This window comes from Episyrphus balteatus, chromosome 1 (genome assembly GCF_945859705.1).
Source record: "Episyrphus balteatus chromosome 1, idEpiBalt1.1, whole genome shotgun sequence".
Taxonomy (NCBI): Eukaryota; Metazoa; Arthropoda; class Insecta; order Diptera; family Syrphidae; genus Episyrphus; species Episyrphus balteatus.
In genome coordinates this window covers 176,547,718-176,569,944 of record NC_079134.1, presented here as the reverse complement: position 1 = coordinate 176,569,944, position 22,227 = coordinate 176,547,718, and the positions used below count along the sequence as shown (strand labels likewise).

The 22,227-nt window shown below is 38.8% G+C and overlaps 1 protein-coding gene and 1 long non-coding RNA gene across 4 annotated transcripts in view; one reads left to right on the top strand and one right to left on the bottom strand.

Moving 5' to 3' along the window:
- Positions 1 to 16,356: 16,356 nt before the first annotated feature.
- On the bottom strand, positions 16,357 to 17,102 carry LOC129905553 (uncharacterized). The gene is made up of 4 exons (XR_008770617.1): positions 16,973 to 17,102; positions 16,874 to 16,923; positions 16,707 to 16,804; positions 16,357 to 16,635 (listed from the first exon to the last, which is right to left on the bottom strand). It is a non-coding gene; the product is annotated as an uncharacterized LOC129905553 (long non-coding RNA).
- A 355-nt stretch (positions 17,103 to 17,457) lies between these two features.
- The window catches only part of LOC129905576 (polycomb protein Su(z)12-like), a 95,814-nt gene continuing 91,044 nt past the window's right edge, over positions 17,458 to 22,227 (top strand). For 2 of the 3 annotated variants that reach the window (XR_008770618.1, XM_055981081.1), the window contains exons 1-4: positions 17,458 to 17,707; positions 17,762 to 17,808; positions 17,866 to 18,144; positions 18,198 to 18,378. Coding sequence is in view for 2 of the 3 variants with exons in the window: in XM_055981081.1 (XP_055837056.1) it covers positions 17,614 to 17,707; positions 17,762 to 17,808; positions 17,866 to 18,144; positions 18,198 to 18,378 (601 nt within the window). In the remaining variant the exon portion in view is untranslated. The remainder of the gene's footprint in view (positions 17,708 to 17,761; positions 17,809 to 17,865; positions 18,145 to 18,197; positions 18,379 to 22,227) is intronic. The other variant, XM_055981080.1, reaches the window with a different exon arrangement.

The window sequence follows — 22,227 nt, the reverse complement described above, 5'->3', positions numbered from 1 at the left end:
AATGCGCAAGCCCATGACACAAGCTACCATTTGGCATCACTGCCAAAAATTTCCCTCAAGCGGTTTAGCTTCCAGGAGCGTTCAAAGGTTCGGGGATTTTTCGAAAAAAAACAATTTACCCGAACTTTCAAACTGGATTTTCTCGGAATTTTGAAAAAAATCCAAAAACCCGATTATACCACTATCGGGTAGCTGAGAATATAAGCTTTCATATGGCACCACTCCCATGTCTCTAGGTCAAAGCGTTCAGCTCCCAGAAGCTTTTTCGCACCCCCAACTTCCAACGCCTATATCTCCGGATTTTGAAAACGGGTAAAAAAATTTGTTTGATACCCAAAGGTAGCGGGGACTCTAACCTACATTTGGGTACAACTCCCATCACTGTAGGTCTACGGGTTCTCAAACTGGGAGAATTTAAAGGTTAAAAAAAAAGTTAAGCCCGATGCTGAAAAAATAGGCATGATTTGGCGGTATAACAGGGAAGATGAGCTTTTTAAGAATCTGACAATGTGCAATGCGCAAGCCCATGACACAAGCTACCATTTGGCATCACTGCCAAAAATTTCCCTCAAGCGGTTTAGCTTCCAGGAGCGTTCAAAGGTTCGGGGATTTTTCGAAAAAAAACAATTTACCCGAACTTTCAAACTGGATTTTCTCGGAATTTTGAAAAAAATCCAAAAACCCGATTATACCACTATCGGGTAGCTGAGAATATAAGCTTTCATATGGCACCACTCCCATGTCTCTAGGTCAAAGCGTTCAGCTCCCAGAAGCTTTTTCGCACCCCCAACTTCCAACGCCTATATCTCCGGATTTTGAAAACGGGTAAAAAAATTTGTTTGATACCCAAAGGTAGCGGGGACTCTAACCTACATTTGGGTACAACTCCCATCACTGTAGGTCTACGGGTTCTCAAACTGGGAGAATTTAAAGGTTAAAAAAAAAGTTAAGCCCGATGCTGAAAAAATAGGCATGATTTGGCGGTATAACAGGGAAGATGAGCTTTTTAAGAATCTGACAATGTGCAATGCGCAAGCCCATGACACAAGCTACCATTTGGCATCACTGCCAAAAATTTCCCTCAAGCGGTTTAGCTTCCAGGAGCGTTCAAAGGTTCGGGGATTTTTCGAAAAAAAACAATTTACCCGAACTTTCAAACTGGATTTTCTCGGAATTTTGAAAAAAATCCAAAAACCCGATTATACCACTATCGGGTAGCTGAGAATATAAGCTTTCATATGGCACCACTCCCATGTCTCTAGGTCAAAGCGTTCAGCTCCCAGAAGCTTTTTCGCACCCCCAACTTCCAACGCCTATATCTCCGGATTTTGAAAACGGGTAAAAAAATTTGTTTGATACCCAAAGGTAGCGGGGACTCTAACCTACATTTGGGTACAACTCCCATCACTGTAGGTCTACGGGTTCTCAAACTGGGAGAATTTAAAGGTTAAAAAAAAAGTTAAGCCCGATGCTGAAAAAATAGGCATGATTTGGCGGTATAACAGGGAAGATGAGCTTTTTAAGAATCTGACAATGTGCAATGCGCAAGCCCATGACACAAGCTACCATTTGGCATCACTGCCAAAAATTTCCCTCAAGCGGTTTAGCTTCCAGGAGCGTTCAAAGGTTCGGGGATTTTTCGAAAAAAAACAATTTACCCGAACTTTCAAACTGGATTTTCTCGGAATTTTGAAAAAAATCCAAAAACCCGATTATACCACTATCGGGTAGCTGAGAATATAAGCTTTCATATGGCACCACTCCCATGTCTCTAGGTCAAAGCGTTCAGCTCCCAGAAGCTTTTTCGCACCCCCAACTTCCAACGCCTATATCTCCGGATTTTGAAAACGGGTAAAAAAATTTGTTTGATACCCAAAGGTAGCGGGGACTCTAACCTACATTTGGGTACAACTCCCATCACTGTAGGTCTACGGGTTCTCAAACTGGGAGAATTTAAAGGTTAAAAAAAAAGTTAAGCCCGATGCTGAAAAAATAGGCATGATTTGGCGGTATAACAGGGAAGATGAGCTTTTTAAGAATCTGACAATGTGCAATGCGCAAGCCCATGACACAAGCTACCATTTGGCATCACTGCCAAAAATTTCCCTCAAGCGGTTTAGCTTCCAGGAGCGTTCAAAGGTTCGGGGATTTTTCGAAAAAAAACAATTTACCCGAACTTTCAAACTGGATTTTCTCGGAATTTTGAAAAAAATCCAAAAACCCGATTATACCACTATCGGGTAGCTGAGAATATAAGCTTTCATATGGCACCACTCCCATGTCTCTAGGTCAAAGCGTTCAGCTCCCAGAAGCTTTTTCGCACCCCCAACTTCCAACGCCTATATCTCCGGATTTTGAAAACGGGTAAAAAAATTTGTTTGATACCCAAAGGTAGCGGGGACTCTAACCTACATTTGGGTACAACTCCCATCACTGTAGGTCTACGGGTTCTCAAACTGGGAGAATTTAAAGGTTAAAAAAAAAGTTAAGCCCGATGCTGAAAAAATAGGCATGATTTGGCGGTATAACAGGGAAGATGAGCTTTTTAAGAATCTGACAATGTGCAATGCGCAAGCCCATGACACAAGCTACCATTTGGCATCACTGCCAAAAATTTCCCTCAAGCGGTTTAGCTTCCAGGAGCGTTCAAAGGTTCGGGGATTTTTCGAAAAAAAACAATTTACCCGAACTTTCAAACTGGATTTTCTCGGAATTTTGAAAAAAATCCAAAAACCCGATTATACCACTATCGGGTAGCTGAGAATATAAGCTTTCATATGGCACCACTCCCATGTCTCTAGGTCAAAGCGTTCAGCTCCCAGAAGCTTTTTCGCACCCCCAACTTCCAACGCCTATATCTCCGGATTTTGAAAACGGGTAAAAAAATTTGTTTGATACCCAAAGGTAGCGGGGACTCTAACCTACATTTGGGTACAACTCCCATCACTGTAGGTCTACGGGTTCTCAAACTGGGAGAATTTAAAGGTTAAAAAAAAAGTTAAGCCCGATGCTGAAAAAATAGGCATGATTTGGCGGTATAACAGGGAAGATGAGCTTTTTAAGAATCTGACAATGTGCAATGCGCAAGCCCATGACACAAGCTACCATTTGGCATCACTGCCAAAAATTTCCCTCAAGCGGTTTAGCTTCCAGGAGCGTTCAAAGGTTCGGGGATTTTTCGAAAAAAAACAATTTACCCGAACTTTCAAACTGGATTTTCTCGGAATTTTGAAAAAAATCCAAAAACCCGATTATACCACTATCGGGTAGCTGAGAATATAAGCTTTCATATGGCACCACTCCCATGTCTCTAGGTCAAAGCGTTCAGCTCCCAGAAGCTTTTTCGCACCCCCAACTTCCAACGCCTATATCTCCGGATTTTGAAAACGGGTAAAAAAATTTGTTTGATACCCAAAGGTAGCGGGGACTCTAACCTACATTTGGGTACAACTCCCATCACTGTAGGTCTACGGGTTCTCAAACTGGGAGAATTTAAAGGTTAAAAAAAAAGTTAAGCCCGATGCTGAAAAAATAGGCATGATTTGGCGGTATAACAGGGAAGATGAGCTTTTTAAGAATCTGACAATGTGCAATGCGCAAGCCCATGACACAAGCTACCATTTGGCATCACTGCCAAAAATTTCCCTCAAGCGGTTTAGCTTCCAGGAGCGTTCAAAGGTTCGGGGATTTTTCGAAAAAAAACAATTTACCCGAACTTTCAAACTGGATTTTCTCGGAATTTTGAAAAAAATCCAAAAACCCGATTATACCACTATCGGGTAGCTGAGAATATAAGCTTTCATATGGCACCACTCCCATGTCTCTAGGTCAAAGCGTTCAGCTCCCAGAAGCTTTTTCGCACCCCCAACTTCCAACGCCTATATCTCCGGATTTTGAAAACGGGTAAAAAAATTTGTTTGATACCCAAAGGTAGCGGGGACTCTAACCTACATTTGGGTACAACTCCCATCACTGTAGGTCTACGGGTTCTCAAACTGGGAGAATTTAAAGGTTAAAAAAAAAGTTAAGCCCGATGCTGAAAAAATAGGCATGATTTGGCGGTATAACAGGGAAGATGAGCTTTTTAAGAATCTGACAATGTGCAATGCGCAAGCCCATGACACAAGCTACCATTTGGCATCACTGCCAAAAATTTCCCTCAAGCGGTTTAGCTTCCAGGAGCGTTCAAAGGTTCGGGGATTTTTCGAAAAAAAACAATTTACCCGAACTTTCAAACTGGATTTTCTCGGAATTTTGAAAAAAATCCAAAAACCCGATTATACCACTATCGGGTAGCTGAGAATATAAGCTTTCATATGGCACCACTCCCATGTCTCTAGGTCAAAGCGTTCAGCTCCCAGAAGCTTTTTCGCACCCCCAACTTCCAACGCCTATATCTCCGGATTTTGAAAACGGGTAAAAAAATTTGTTTGATACCCAAAGGTAGCGGGGACTCTAACCTACATTTGGGTACAACTCCCATCACTGTAGGTCTACGGGTTCTCAAACTGGGAGAATTTAAAGGTTAAAAAAAAAGTTAAGCCCGATGCTGAAAAAATAGGCATGATTTGGCGGTTTAACAGGGAAGATGAGCTTTTTAAGAATCTGACAATGTGCAATGCGCAAGCCCATGACACAAGCTACCATTTGGCATCACTGCCAAAAATTTCCCTCAAGCGGTTTAGCTTCCAGGAGCGTTCAAAGGTTCGGGGATTTTTCGAAAAAAAACAATTTACCCGAACTTTCAAACTGGATTTTCTCGGAATTTTGAAAAAAATCCAAAAACCCGATTATACCACTATCGGGTAGCTGAGAATATAAGCTTTCATATGGCACCACTCCCATGTCTCTAGGTCAAAGCGTTCAGCTCCCAGAAGCTTTTTCGCACCCCCAACTTCCAACGCCTATATCTCCGGATTTTGAAAACGGGTAAAAAAATTTGTTTGATACCCAAAGGTAGCGGGGACTCTAACCTACATTTGGGTACAACTCCCATCACTGTAGGTCTACGGGTTCTCAAACTGGGAGAATTTAAAGGTTAAAAAAAAAGTTAAGCCCGATGCTGAAAAAATAGGCATGATTTGGCGGTATAACAGGGAAGATGAGCTTTTTAAGAATCTGACAATGTGCAATGCGCAAGCCCATGACACAAGCTACCATTTGGCATCACTGCCAAAAATTTCCCTCAAGCGGTTTAGCTTCCAGGAGCGTTCAAAGGTTCGGGGATTTTTCGAAAAAAAACAATTTACCCGAACTTTCAAACTGGATTTTCTCGGAATTTTGAAAAAAATCCAAAAACCCGATTATACCACTATCGGGTAGCTGAGAATATAAGCTTTCATATGGCACCACTCCCATGTCTCTAGGTCAAAGCGTTCAGCTCCCAGAAGCTTTTTCGCACCCCCAACTTCCAACGCCTATATCTCCGGATTTTGAAAACGGGTAAAAAAATTTGTTTGATACCCAAAGGTAGCGGGGACTCTAACCTACATTTGGGTACAACTCCCATCACTGTAGGTCTACGGGTTCTCAAACTGGGAGAATTTAAAGGTTAAAAAAAAAGTTAAGCCCGATGCTGAAAAAATAGGCATGATTTGGCGGTATAACAGGGAAGATGAGCTTTTTAAGAATCTGACAATGTGCAATGCGCAAGCCCATGACACAAGCTACCATTTGGCATCACTGCCAAAAATTTCCCTCAAGCGGTTTAGCTTCCAGGAGCGTTCAAAGGTTCGGGGATTTTTCGAAAAAAAACAATTTACCCGAACTTTCAAACTGGATTTTCTCGGAATTTTGAAAAAAATCCAAAAACCCGATTATACCACTATCGGGTAGCTGAGAATATAAGCTTTCATATGGCACCACTCCCATGTCTCTAGGTCAAAGCGTTCAGCTCCCAGAAGCTTTTTCGCACCCCCAACTTCCAACGCCTATATCTCCGGATTTTGAAAACGGGTAAAAAAATTTGTTTGATACCCAAAGGTAGCGGGGACTCTAACCTACATTTGGGTACAACTCCCATCACTGTAGGTCTACGGGTTCTCAAACTGGGAGAATTTAAAGGTTAAAAAAAAAGTTAAGCCCGATGCTGAAAAAATAGGCATGATTTGGCGGTATAACAGGGAAGATGAGCTTTTTAAGAATCTGACAATGTGCAATGCGCAAGCCCATGACACAAGCTACCATTTGGCATCACTGCCAAAAATTTCCCTCAAGCGGTTTAGCTTCCAGGAGCGTTCAAAGGTTCGGGGATTTTTCGAAAAAAAACAATTTACCCGAACTTTCAAACTGGATTTTCTCGGAATTTTGAAAAAAATCCAAAAACCCGATTATACCACTATCGGGTAGCTGAGAATATAAGCTTTCATATGGCACCACTCCCATGTCTCTAGGTCAAAGCGTTCAGCTCCCAGAAGCTTTTTCGCACCCCCAACTTCCAACGCCTATATCTCCGGATTTTGAAAACGGGTAAAAAAATTTGTTTGATACCCAAAGGTAGCGGGGACTCTAACCTACATTTGGGTACAACTCCCATCACTGTAGGTCTACGGGTTCTCAAACTGGGAGAATTTAAAGGTTAAAAAAAAAGTTAAGCCCGATGCTGAAAAAATAGGCATGATTTGGCGGTATAACAGGGAAGATGAGCTTTTTAAGAATCTGACAATGTGCAATGCGCAAGCCCATGACACAAGCTACCATTTGGCATCACTGCCAAAAATTTCCCTCAAGCGGTTTAGCTTCCAGGAGCGTTCAAAGGTTCGGGGATTTTTCGAAAAAAAACAATTTACCCGAACTTTCAAACTGGATTTTCTCGGAATTTTGAAAAAAATCCAAAAACCCGATTATACCACTATCGGGTAGCTGAGAATATAAGCTTTCATATGGCACCACTCCCATGTCTCTAGGTCAAAGCGTTCAGCTCCCAGAAGCTTTTTCGCACCCCCAACTTCCAACGCCTATATCTCCGGATTTTGAAAACGGGTAAAAAAATTTGTTTGATACCCAAAGGTAGCGGGGACTCTAACCTACATTTGGGTACAACTCCCATCACTGTAGGTCTACGGGTTCTCAAACTGGGAGAATTTAAAGGTTAAAAAAAAAGTTAAGCCCGATGCTGAAAAAATAGGCATGATTTGGCGGTATAACAGGGAAGATGAGCTTTTTAAGAATCTGACAATGTGCAATGCGCAAGCCCATGACACAAGCTACCATTTGGCATCACTGCCAAAAATTTCCCTCAAGCGGTTTAGCTTCCAGGAGCGTTCAAAGGTTCGGGGATTTTTCGAAAAAAAACAATTTACCCGAACTTTCAAACTGGATTTTCTCGGAATTTTGAAAAAAATCCAAAAACCCGATTATACCACTATCGGGTAGCTGAGAATATAAGCTTTCATATGGCACCACTCCCATGTCTCTAGGTCAAAGCGTTCAGCTCCCAGAAGCTTTTTCGCACCCCCAACTTCCAACGCCTATATCTCCGGATTTTGAAAACGGGTAAAAAAATTTGTTTGATACCCAAAGGTAGCGGGGACTCTAACCTACATTTGGGTACAACTCCCATCACTGTAGGTCTACGGGTTCTCAAACTGGGAGAATTTAAAGGTTAAAAAAAAAGTTAAGCCCGATGCTGAAAAAATAGGCATGATTTGGCGGTATAACAGGGAAGATGAGCTTTTTAAGAATCTGACAATGTGCAATGCGCAAGCCCATGACACAAGCTACCATTTGGCATCACTGCCAAAAATTTCCCTCAAGCGGTTTAGCTTCCAGGAGCGTTCAAAGGTTCGGGGATTTTTCGAAAAAAAACAATTTACCCGAACTTTCAAACTGGATTTTCTCGGAATTTTGAAAAAAATCCAAAAACCCGATTATACCACTATCGGGTAGCTGAGAATATAAGCTTTCATATGGCACCACTCCCATGTCTCTAGGTCAAAGCGTTCAGCTCCCAGAAGCTTTTTCGCACCCCCAACTTCCAACGCCTATATCTCCGGATTTTGAAAACGGGTAAAAAAATTTGTTTGATACCCAAAGGTAGCGGGGACTCTAACCTACATTTGGGTACAACTCCCATCACTGTAGGTCTACGGGTTCTCAAACTGGGAGAATTTAAAGGTTAAAAAAAAAGTTAAGCCCGATGCTGAAAAAATAGGCATGATTTGGCGGTATAACAGGGAAGATGAGCTTTTTAAGAATCTGACAATGTGCAATGCGCAAGCCCATGACACAAGCTACCATTTGGCATCACTGCCAAAAATTTCCCTCAAGCGGTTTAGCTTCCAGGAGCGTTCAAAGGTTCGGGGATTTTTCGAAAAAAAACAATTTACCCGAACTTTCAAACTGGATTTTCTCGGAATTTTGAAAAAAATCCAAAAACCCGATTATACCACTATCGGGTAGCTGAGAATATAAGCTTTCATATGGCACCACTCCCATGTCTCTAGGTCAAAGCGTTCAGCTCCCAGAAGCTTTTTCGCACCCCCAACTTCCAACGCCTATATCTCCGGATTTTGAAAACGGGTAAAAAAATTTGTTTGATACCCAAAGGTAGCGGGGACTCTAACCTACATTTGGGTACAACTCCCATCACTGTAGGTCTACGGGTTCTCAAACTGGGAGAATTTAAAGGTTAAAAAAAAAGTTAAGCCCGATGCTGAAAAAATAGGCATGATTTGGCGGTATAACAGGGAAGATGAGCTTTTTAAGAATCTGACAATGTGCAATGCGCAAGCCCATGACACAAGCTACCATTTGGCATCACTGCCAAAAATTTCCCTCAAGCGGTTTAGCTTCCAGGAGCGTTCAAAGGTTCGGGGATTTTTCGAAAAAAAACAATTTACCCGAACTTTCAAACTGGATTTTCTCGGAATTTTGAAAAAAATCCAAAAACCCGATTATACCACTATCGGGTAGCTGAGAATATAAGCTTTCATATGGCACCACTCCCATGTCTCTAGGTCAAAGCGTTCAGCTCCCAGAAGCTTTTTCGCACCCCCAACTTCCAACGCCTATATCTCCGGATTTTGAAAACGGGTAAAAAAATTTGTTTGATACCCAAAGGTAGCGGGGACTCTAACCTACATTTGGGTACAACTCCCATCACTGTAGGTCTACGGGTTCTCAAACTGGGAGAATTTAAAGGTTAAAAAAAAAGTTAAGCCCGATGCTGAAAAAATAGGCATGATTTGGCGGTATAACAGGGAAGATGAGCTTTTTAAGAATCTGACAATGTGCAATGCGCAAGCCCATGACACAAGCTACCATTTGGCATCACTGCCAAAAATTTCCCTCAAGCGGTTTAGCTTCCAGGAGCGTTCAAAGGTTCGGGGATTTTTCGAAAAAAAACAATTTACCCGAACTTTCAAACTGGATTTTCTCGGAATTTTGAAAAAAATCCAAAAACCCGATTATACCACTATCGGGTAGCTGAGAATATAAGCTTTCATATGGCACCACTCCCATGTCTCTAGGTCAAAGCGTTCAGCTCCCAGAAGCTTTTTCGCACCCCCAACTTCCAACGCCTATATCTCCGGATTTTGAAAACGGGTAAAAAAATTTGTTTGATACCCAAAGGTAGCGGGGACTCTAACCTACATTTGGGTACAACTCCCATCACTGTAGGTCTACGGGTTCTCAAACTGGGAGAATTTAAAGGTTAAAAAAAAAGTTAAGCCCGATGCTGAAAAAATAGGCATGATTTGGCGGTATAACAGGGAAGATGAGCTTTTTAAGAATCTGACAATGTGCAATGCGCAAGCCCATGACACAAGCTACCATTTGGCATCACTGCCAAAAATTTCCCTCAAGCGGTTTAGCTTCCAGGAGCGTTCAAAGGTTCGGGGATTTTTCGAAAAAAAACAATTTACCCGAACTTTCAAACTGGATTTTCTCGGAATTTTGAAAAAAATCCAAAAACCCGATTATACCACTATCGGGTAGCTGAGAATATAAGCTTTCATATGGCACCACTCCCATGTCTCTAGGTCAAAGCGTTCAGCTCCCAGAAGCTTTTTCGCACCCCCAACTTCCAACGCCTATATCTCCGGATTTTGAAAACGGGTAAAAAAATTTGTTTGATACCCAAAGGTAGCGGGGACTCTAACCTACATTTGGGTACAACTCCCATCACTGTAGGTCTACGGGTTCTCAAACTGGGAGAATTTAAAGGTTAAAAAAAAAGTTAAGCCCGATGCTGAAAAAATAGGCATGATTTGGCGGTATAACAGGGAAGATGAGCTTTTTAAGAATCTGACAATGTGCAATGCGCAAGCCCATGACACAAGCTACCATTTGGCATCACTGCCAAAAATTTCCCTCAAGCGGTTTAGCTTCCAGGAGCGTTCAAAGGTTCGGGGATTTTTCGAAAAAAAACAATTTACCCGAACTTTCAAACTGGATTTTCTCGGAATTTTGAAAAAAATCCAAAAACCCGATTATACCACTATCGGGTAGCTGAGAATATAAGCTTTCATATGGCACCACTCCCATGTCTCTAGGTCAAAGCGTTCAGCTCCCAGAAGCTTTTTCGCACCCCCAACTTCCAACGCCTATATCTCCGGATTTTGAAAACGGGTAAAAAAATTTGTTTGATACCCAAAGGTAGCGGGGACTCTAACCTACATTTGGGTACAACTCCCATCACTGTAGGTCTACGGGTTCTCAAACTGGGAGAATTTAAAGGTTAAAAAAAAAGTTAAGCCCGATGCTGAAAAAATAGGCATGATTTGGCGGTATAACAGGGAAGATGAGCTTTTTAAGAATCTGACAATGTGCAATGCGCAAGCCCATGACACAAGCTACCATTTGGCATCACTGCCAAAAATTTCCCTCAAGCGGTTTAGCTTCCAGGAGCGTTCAAAGGTTCGGGGATTTTTCGAAAAAAAACAATTTACCCGAACTTTCAAACTGGATTTTCTCGGAATTTTGAAAAAAATCCAAAAACCCGATTATACCACTATCGGGTAGCTGAGAATATAAGCTTTCATATGGCACCACTCCCATGTCTCTAGGTCAAAGCGTTCAGCTCCCAGAAGCTTTTTCGCACCCCCAACTTCCAACGCCTATATCTCCGGATTTTGAAAACGGGTAAAAAAATTTGTTTGATACCCAAAGGTAGCGGGGACTCTAACCTACATTTGGGTACAACTCCCATCACTGTAGGTCTACGGGTTCTCAAACTGGGAGAATTTAAAGGTTAAAAAAAAAGTTAAGCCCGATGCTGAAAAAATAGGCATGATTTGGCGGTATAACAGGGAAGATGAGCTTTTTAAGAATCTGACAATGTGCAATGCGCAAGCCCATGACACAAGCTACCATTTGGCATCACTGCCAAAAATTTCCCTCAAGCGGTTTAGCTTCCAGGAGCGTTCAAAGGTTCGGGGATTTTTCGAAAAAAAACAATTTACCCGAACTTTCAAACTGGATTTTCTCGGAATTTTGAAAAAAATCCAAAAACCCGATTATACCACTATCGGGTAGCTGAGAATATAAGCTTTCATATGGCACCACTCCCATGTCTCTAGGTCAAAGCGTTCAGCTCCCAGAAGCTTTTTCGCACCCCCAACTTCCAACGCCTATATCTCCGGATTTTGAAAACGGGTAAAAAAATTTGTTTGATACCCAAAGGTAGCGGGGACTCTAACCTACATTTGGGTACAACTCCCATCACTGTAGGTCTACGGGTTCTCAAACTGGGAGAATTTAAAGGTTAAAAAAAAAGTTAAGCCCGATGCTGAAAAAATAGGCATGATTTGGCGGTATAACAGGGAAGATGAGCTTTTTAAGAATCTGACAATGTGCAATGCGCAAGCCCATGACACAAGCTACCATTTGGCATCACTGCCAAAAATTTCCCTCAAGCGGTTTAGCTTCCAGGAGCGTTCAAAGGTTCGGGGATTTTTCGAAAAAAAACAATTTACCCGAACTTTCAAACTGGATTTTCTCGGAATTTTGAAAAAAATCCAAAAACCCGATTATACCACTATCGGGTAGCTGAGAATATAAGCTTTCATATGGCACCACTCCCATGTCTCTAGGTCAAAGCGTTCAGCTCCCAGAAGCTTTTTCGCACCCCCAACTTCCAACGCCTATATCTCCGGATTTTGAAAACGGGTAAAAAAATTTGTTTGATACCCAAAGGTAGCGGGGACTCTAACCTACATTTGGGTACAACTCCCATCACTGTAGGTCTACGGGTTCTCAAACTGGGAGAATTTAAAGGTTAAAAAAAAAGTTAAGCCCGATGCTGAAAAAATAGGCATGATTTGGCGGTATAACAGGGAAGATGAGCTTTTTAAGAATCTGACAATGTGCAATGCGCAAGCCCATGACACAAGCTACCATTTGGCATCACTGCCAAAAATTTCCCTCAAGCGGTTTAGCTTCCAGGAGCGTTCAAAGGTTCGGGGATTTTTCGAAAAAAAACAATTTACCCGAACTTTCAAACTGGATTTTCTCGGAATTTTGAAAAAAATCCAAAAACCCGATTATACCACTATCGGGTAGCTGAGAATATAAGCTTTCATATGGCACCACTCCCATGTCTCTAGGTCAAAGCGTTCAGCTCCCAGAAGCTTTTTCGCACCCCCAACTTCCAACGCCTATATCTCCGGATTTTGAAAACGGGTAAAAAAATTTGTTTGATACCCAAAGGTAGCGGGGACTCTAACCTACATTTGGGTACAACTCCCATCACTGTAGGTCTACGGGTTCTCAAACTGGGAGAATTTAAAGGTTAAAAAAAAAGTTAAGCCCGATGCTGAAAAAATAGGCATGATTTGGCGGTATAACAGGGAAGATGAGCTTTTTAAGAATCTGACAATGTGCAATGCGCAAGCCCATGACACAAGCTACCATTTGGCATCACTGCCAAAAATTTCCCTCAAGCGGTTTAGCTTCCAGGAGCGTTCAAAGGTTCGGGGATTTTTCGAAAAAAAACAATTTACCCGAACTTTCAAACTGGATTTTCTCGGAATTTTGAAAAAAATCCAAAAACCCGATTATACCACTATCGGGTAGCTGAGAATATAAGCTTTCATATGGCACCACTCCCATGTCTCTAGGTCAAAGCGTTCAGCTCCCAGAAGCTTTTTCGCACCCCCAACTTCCAACGCCTATATCTCCGGATTTTGAAAACGGGTAAAAAAATTTGTTTGATACCCAAAGGTAGCGGGGACTCTAACCTACATTTGGGTACAACTCCCATCACTGTAGGTCTACGGGTTCTCAAACTGGGAGAATTTAAAGGTTAAAAAAAAAGTTAAGCCCGATGCTGAAAAAATAGGCATGATTTGGCGGTATAACAGGGAAGATGAGCTTTTTAAGAATCTGACAATGTGCAATGCGCAAGCCCATGACACAAGCTACCATTTGGCATCACTGCCAAAAATTTCCCTCAAGCGGTTTAGCTTCCAGGAGCGTTCAAAGGTTCGGGGATTTTTCGAAAAAAAACAATTTACCCGAACTTTCAAACTGGATTTTCTCGGAATTTTGAAAAAAATCCAAAAACCCGATTATACCACTATCGGGTAGCTGAGAATATAAGCTTTCATATGGCACCACTCCCATGTCTCTAGGTCAAAGCGTTCAGCTCCCAGAAGCTTTTTCGCACCCCCAACTTCCAACGCCTATATCTCCGGATTTTGAAAACGGGTAAAAAAATTTGTTTGATACCCAAAGGTAGCGGGGACTCTAACCTACATTTGGGTACAACTCCCATCACTGTAGGTCTACGGGTTCTCAAACTGGGAGAATTTAAAGGTTAAAAAAAAAGTTAAGCCCGATGCTGAAAAAATAGGCATGATTTGGCGGTATAACAGGGAAGATGAGCTTTTTAAGAATCTGACAATGTGCAATGCGCAAGCCCATGACACAAGCTACCATTTGGCATCACTGCCAAAAATTTCCCTCAAGCGGTTTAGCTTCCAGGAGCGTTCAAAGGTTCGGGGATTTTTCGAAAAAAAACAATTTACCCGAACTTTCAAACTGGATTTTCTCGGAATTTTGAAAAAAATCCAAAAACCCGATTATACCACTATCGGGTAGCTGAGAATATAAGCTTTCATATGGCACCACTCCCATGTCTCTAGGTCAAAGCGTTCAGCTCCCAGAAGCTTTTTCGCACCCCCAACTTCCAACGCCTATATCTCCGGATTTTGAAAACGGGTAAAAAAATTTGTTTGATACCCAAAGGTAGCGGGGACTCTAACCTACATTTGGGTACAACTCCCATCACTGTAGGTCTACGGGTTCTCAAACTGGGAGAATTTAAAGGTTAAAAAAAAAGTTAAGCCCGATGCTGAAAAAATAGGCATGATTTGGCGGTATAACAGGGAAGATGAGCTTTTTAAGAATCTGACAATGTGCAATGCGCAAGCCCATGACACAAGCTACCATTTGGCATCACTGCCAAAAATTTCCCTCAAGCGGTTTAGCTTCCAGGAGCGTTCAAAGGTTCGGGGATTTTTCGAAAAAAAACAATTTACCCGAACTTTCAAACTGGATTTTCTCGGAATTTTGAAAAAAATCCAAAAACCCGATTATACCACTATCGGGTAGCTGAGAATATAAGCTTTCATATGGCACCACTCCCATGTCTCTAGGTCAAAGCGTTCAGCTCCCAGAAGCTTTTTCGCACCCCCAACTTCCAACGCCTATATCTCCGGATTTTGAAAACGGGTAAAAAAATTTGTTTGATACCCAAAGGTAGCGGGGACTCTAACCTACATTTGGGTACAACTCCCATCACTGTAGGTCTACGGGTTCTCAAACTGGGAGAATTTAAAGGTTAAAAAAAAAGTTAAGCCCGATGCTGAAAAAATAGGCATGATTTGGCGGTATAACAGGGAAGATGAGCTTTTTAAGAATCTGACAATGTGCAATGCGCAAGCCCATGACACAAGCTACCATTTGGCATCACTGCCAAAAATTTCCCTCAAGCGGTTTAGCTTCCAGGAGCGTTCAAAGGTTCGGGGATTTTTCGAAAAAAAACAATTTACCCGAACTTTCAAACTGGATTTTCTCGGAATTTTGAAAAAAATCCAAAAACCCGATTATACCACTATCGGGTAGCTGAGAATATAAGCTTTCATATGGCACCACTCCCATGTCTCTAGGTCAAAGCGTTCAGCTCCCAGAAGCTTTTTCGCACCCCCAACTTCCAACGCCTATATCTCCGGATTTTGAAAACGGGTAAAAAAATTTGTTTGATACCCAAAGGTAGCGGGGACTCTAACCTACATTTGGGTACAACTCCCATCACTGTAGGTCTACGGGTTCTCAAACTGGGAGAATTTAAAGGTTAAAAAAAAAGTTAAGCCCGATGCTGAAAAAATAGGCATGATTTGGCGGTTTAACAGGGAAGATGAGCTTTTTAAGAATCTGACAATGTGCAATGCGCAAGCCCATGACACAAGCTACCATTTGGCATCACTGCCAAAAATTTCCCTCAAGCGGTTTAGCTTCCAGGAGCGTTCAAAGGTTCGGGGATTTTTCGAAAAAAAACAATTTACCCGAACTTTCAAACTGGATTTTCTCGGAATTTTGAAAAAAATCCAAAAACCCGATTATACCACTATCGGGTAGCTGAGAATATAAGCTTTCATATGGCACCACTCCCATGTCTCTAGGTCAAAGCGTTCAGCTCCCAGAAGCTTTTTCGCACCCCCAACTTCCAACGCCTATATCTCCGGATTTTGAAAACGGGTAAAAAAATTTGTTTGATACCCAAAGAGAAGTGTTGGAAAAATGAAAATATTTTTTGGACGGCATGACGGCCGCGCGCGCGGCCGTCATGCCGTCCAAAAAATATTTTCATTTTTCCAACACTTCTCTCGCTCCGCCCCGCTGCGCCGGACCCCCCCTCGCCCCACTCTCCCCTATCTCTTCTCCTACTACTCCCTGTCACCCTACTTCCTTACCTCCCCCACCCCCTGTCGTGTGACTACCACACAACTGACCCCACCTGTCGTATTACTACCACACCTTCATCTCACCAGTCGCCACTTTACTTTGGAGCTATTTTTATTTCGTAGCCCACTGCAGGAATCGAACCTGCTATGGTGAAGTTGCCGACCAACAACTTATCCACTGCACCATACTCATTGTTAAGAATAAGGTTGCGGATTTTAATCAGTTTCTAATTTTAGTGGTGGCAATTAGTAGAATTATTTAAAATTTTAAATGGCTGGTAAATATGAATATTAAAGTTCAACAACGTATCTTTTGACGGCAAAAAAATTACCCTTCGGTGGCCGAGCGCGTCTAGATGTCTGGATTCGGCGACAGTGGTCCGGGGTTCAATTCCTGGTTCTGGTGCAATTTTTTTTTTTTTAACGAAGAAAAAAATAACAAAAATAATAAAAAAAAAAAATATTAAAATTATTTTTATTTCAAAATGTTGCTTCCACCACATGAACGGTAGAACACCACAGCTGGGAATCCTACCCATCTAGAATAAGGAATATCATTACTGTCCTTGGCCAACAGAATCACTGTGGAGGTGACACAAATGCATCCAACAAACTTTGGGCAAGAGCAATTCAATCTGCAGCTCAGGAGTGAAACACACCTGTGATCTATGGTACAACGTCAAGCAAGTCCACACAAGTCCCAATCACGTTTCACCTGGTAAATCAACTAAAAATTATTGTAATTATTATTTGCTTTTGAGAATCACTGTGGAGGTGACACAAATGCATCCAACAAACTTTTGGCAAGAGCAATTCAATCTGCAGCTCAGGAGATCTATGGTACAACGTCAAGCAAGTCCACACAAGTCCCAATCACATTTCACCTTGTAAATGGACTAAGAATTATTATAATTATTATTTGCTTTGGGTTGTTTTTTTTTTTTTTGTTGTTTTAACATTATTACCTGCTTCTCTGTGGCAAGCAAGTCCAGACAAGTTCCAGTCGCATTTCACCCTGTAAAAGGACTAAAAATTATAATCTGTTTTTTTTTTAATATTATTACCTGTTTCTCTGTGACAGTTCAATTGCAAAGATTATCGGCAGCCATAATTTTGTTTTGCATTTGCCCCCTCAAAAGAAGAAGAAGATAACTGCATCCATTTTGAGATTTTGACGTATTTCGTTCTTTTTTTTTTCTTTTCTACATACTAAACTAACCTACCATTGCCACAACTAGTTATGGGCAAATTTCAAAGTTATCGATAATATCTGAATATCGAAAAATAGACCTATGAGAGAGATAATAAAACTATTCAGAAAAGCAAAACCATATTTCTTTGTTTCATATTAGCATCTTGTTTGTTAATAATAAAGTAAACAATTACAGAATTATTACACCATAATATGATTAAAGTCTTCCACAAAACCCATTAAGACAAATTGTGCATTTTTCGATTTTTCGATTTATCGATTTTTCTCATCACTAACAATTCAAATTGAATGACACTACATTGCTGACAGCAGATGTACCAACCTTTAGAAAATTAAACACAACCTGTCAATTCACAAACGAGCCAGACATAAATAATTTTCGCGCCGCTACTTCTGTCTGCACTAATTACTTTAAAACAAAATAAATTGCTATTTAACAGCTCCAATACGATTACTTGTTGTTAATAAACAATTGTTTCTTTTATTAAAAAAATGCCACCTCAAAAAAAGAGGGAAAAAGACTTGGATATGTACAAATTGAGTGGCATACAGGCCGATCAGGAATTATTTTTACAAGCATTCGAAAGTAAGTATTTGTTTTTTGTTTATATAAATTTATTGCCTGTGTTTCCCTTTGCAGAGCCCACTCAAATCTATCGTTTTCTGAGGAATCGTCATGGCACAAGTGTAAGATTGTTGTTTTAGTTGCCTATTTTAATTTACCTTATTTTTACTTTAACCTAGCCAATATTTTTGAACCGAACACTGACCTATATGAAAGACCGAATGTCAAGGAGTAATAAAAAGCGTTCGAGTTTTAAAGTAAACACACTTCTCGACACGATTTCACATAAAACTGATACTGTGGGTAACTATTTGAATATTGTGTTTATGGGCCTCTTCGACAAGAACGAAGAAAATGAGGAGTGGAAAACCGGAGACATGGTCAACGTTCACACGACAATGTTCAAAATAACAAAAAATAAGCGCAAAGAGAGCAATGCCGATTTTCAGGAGATTTTGGTATGTGAATAATGTGGGTGTAAGAATATGAGAATATGTATTTCTTTTTACAGACTCACATTTCAAGTGTGACTATAAATCCGCCAGCGAATGTCGACAAATATCCAGCAGTGTGCATTCCAATGCAAGCTTTGCGTCCGCTGAGCGATCAACACACCATTTACAAGGTGTTATTCAGAGTCGAAGTTCTGCCTATGTTCAACAATAATTCTGCCTTAGGAAACGACGACGACGGTGCGTATCATAAATCTAAAGAATTTTTAAACTTGTTTAGGGTAATTCCATGTTTACTCACGTTACCTACATTCACAAATATTTCCAATACATAAATAGATTTTTTTTGCCAATTATATTAAATAAATTGATACGAAAATACTGCCCATGAATTAAGCATAACTATTATCTTCATAATTAAGTGAAACAATTTTCTTTATTTTAAGCATTTGCTTAGGAAAAATTAAAGTCTATTTGTAACTCACGTTACAAAAATCGGACACGAGTTTTAAGAGTCCGACAGTATGAAGTTTTTCTGTAAAATTTAGAATCTATTTTGAAAAAATTGATAATATTCAGGTAACTCACGTTACATAAATATGACAACTCCTGTTACCTGCGATTTATTGTGCCAAAAATAAAGAATAGGTAAATGCATTTTCATTAAAGTAATAAATAAAGTAAAGTAATATTTATTTTAGCAATCAGAAGGAGATTCATCTTGTTTTCTGTGGGCTTGTTTTTCCGTCACGTTAATGTGAAATTCTTCTGTAGCTGGCAGGCTTATGCTTTAGATTATTTATACTAGATTATTTATTTAATTTCCAGCCATAAGTAAATATCGTCGGCATAAAGCAAAATTGTTCTAAGTATGTACATAGGATTTCTTAAGGACTTAGAACAATTTTGCTGCACGCCGACGATATAACAAAGAATCTATCCTTGCAACTTGCATAAAGAGTTGCCGTTTGCAAATATGTAGTAATTTGCTATTGGGAAAAAGTAAAAAAGTCTGAATAATTTGTTCAAAATTCGTGTCCACAATTCCATGGAATTACCCTATATTAGACTGATTCAAAAAAAAAAAACTATTTTGTTTTGTTAAAAGCTATATCGAAAATATTAATGGAAATTATGAAAAAAATCTGTAAAAGTTTAAGTCCTTAATATTAATTAAGTACAGCCGAATCGCATATTTCAATTTCCCATTATATGATTTACATGGGAAAGATTGCGTTTTTGAGTTTAGAATTTTATTACTTTTTAATAGTTCATCAAAAAAGCTAGGCTAAATCATTTTCTTATATAAAATTGAAATGTGAGTAAAACTGTGTCGGTAAAAAAATTATCGAGATAATTTCTCGATTTAACTGCCAAAGTTACTCACAAGCAAAAGGAATGCGAGAAAAGAAGATAGGTATATAAAAAAAAATTTGATAAACTTGCATTAAGTTTGAGATGTTTTTGTTTTTTTTTTTATGTAAAATAATTGTTAATTTTAGGTTAGTTTGTTTTCAAAACATGATTAATTATTTATAAAAAATATATTCTGTAGAATTTTCCCCAGCTATAGAATAGCGTTTGGTAGATATTTAGTTTTTGGACCAATAGTTTGTTGAAAATACCTATATAAAAAAAAACGCTTTTGGATTTATCTTTTTTGAAAATTGGATTTATCTCTTTTGAAAACAAACGGATGTGAAATTAGGTCTTAAAAGTATGTATTTATTTATTTATTTTTGTTTCATTTAAATTTTTAAAATAAAAAAAAGGAAATAAAAGAAAAAAAATCAAAAAAAAATCTTTGTCCCATCCGGGAATTGAACTGGGTACCCCCACCCCCTGACTGTTTTTTTTTTTTTTATTTTAAATTCATTTTTTATTTTTCATCATAGCCGTGTTTTATTGGTACTCAGTATTTAACTAAGCAAACATTTTATGCTATAAACATCAAAAACGGATTACTTTTATTTATTTTTTATAATCCTATATTGTTTAAGTGTCAAAAATGTATAAGTGTATAAAAAAAATTTCTCTGTAAACCAACAAATAAAAAACTTTTGTTTATCCTTAGCAATCATTTGTTGTTGTTTACCGTGTAAAACTAAGTACTAACTAAGTACTGAGTTACGAATTAAACACGCATCATCTTAAAACTATCTTAAGGCTAGACAAAATTTCATAAAAACTGGCCTACTTATCAATTACTTACAACTAACTTACTGGCCCTATACGGACATTTTAAGTAACTGACCAAATGCTTAATATTAATATTCTTACTTTTACACAATTTTTTTTTTTTTTTTTCATCATTTTCAACAATATTTTCGATACAACAAAAAAAGTTAAATTTTTCTTTGAATCAGTCTATTGTATATCTCCCCACATTAAATATTCGTTCGAATAGTTCATCAAAAAAGCTAGGCTAAATCATTTTTAACGACTTCCAAAAAGGAGGAGGTATTCAATTCGTCTGTTTTTTTTTTTTTTTGTGTGTTTGTTACCTCATAACTTTGGACTGAGTGAACCAGTTTTGATAATTGTTTTTGTATTGGATAGCTGGTGTCTTCAATGTAGTCCCATTTCAATTTCGTTCAGTTCTGGCCATAGGAACTATTAGAAAAACCATAAAACCCTGTTTTAGCCATGGAAGTCGGTTTGATTTTTTGATAAAAACGATTATCTTGTATAAAATTGAACGCTCTACGAAGACGCCCTTATAAAATGTTTACAAAACCGACGCGAAAAATTAATAAAAAAAATTGGGTCGACTTTCCATTAAGGGCGCACACCTAGAGTTTTGATTTTTTTTTACAGTAAGCTTAGGGTGATTTTGTTCACTAGAAGTTGAACATAACTTGGGGATTTTTACCTTCAACTTCTGAATTTTGTTTTGTTCACGCAAAGTTGACGTTTTTAACTTTCGATTTCAAACTCGAGAGTTGATAAACTTTCGGTTTTCTCAACTTCCGGAAAAAGTAGAAGTTTGCCAACCAAACTTGAGATTTTGCTTCAAAATTATTTTTTTTTTTTTAATTTTCCTGTCAAAATTTAATTTTGCTGTTATTGTCAAAGCAAAATTAATGTTCCAAAGTAACGAAGTTTCGAAAAATAGGCCTATTCTTTTAAGATAAATCGATACAAAATGTTGCGCCGCTAATTTTAAGAGCAAATTCATAAACATTCTTTTTTAAACAAAACAAAAACCAAAACAATTTTTAAAAAATTGAGAGAATTGCATTATATATTTTCTATGTATTTCAATAAAAAAAACTTTAAATAAAAACATTCTATTCACGAAAATATACAAATATACAATATTTTCTGGTGGTATCGATCTTGCAATAAGGAATTTTTCAGGTTTTCTTTAATGATTTTTTGATAAAAATTTCTGTTTAAGATTACTGTCGACGAGGCGGACGCTAAAATGTTTTCACTTCCATCCAATTACATTTACTTCAGTTCAGTTATTACGCACTTTATATTTTTTTTTTAAATTAACCATGAATTCGAATGCTGAAATTAATTTGATTTGGATTTTAGACTTTTGAAAAATTCGTCATTTTGAACACTAGCAATGCAAAATAATACACAAACTTTAATAAAATTTTAACCGATGACGTAAAACATTCAAAATATGATTATAAACTGTCAATATTTTTGTTTGTTGTCACAATTAAGTACTCAATCACAATATGTACATTCTGAAAAGTGCCCTGAGCAACACTTAAACACATATGTAACTAGTCAAGTTATTTACTATTTTTTCAAAAGATAATGTAAATCTTTTTATAATAATTTGAATGTATGAGCTAGACCAATTCAAAGTCAGCAATAAAACCTAGTATAAGTTTTTCTACTTTTATAAATCAAATGTTAAAAAAAAGAAAGTCTCAATAAACTTAAATTGAATTGAATTGAATTGTCACAAATATCCCAGGGATATTTTAAAAACTAAAAGTTAGCCAACTTTTGTTTTTTAAACTCGAGAGTTAAGAAAAAAATAGTGAACAAAATAGATTCTCAACTTTTGTTTTAACTCTCGAGTTTGAGTCAACTCTCAAGTTTGTTAACTTGAGAGTTTGCTTC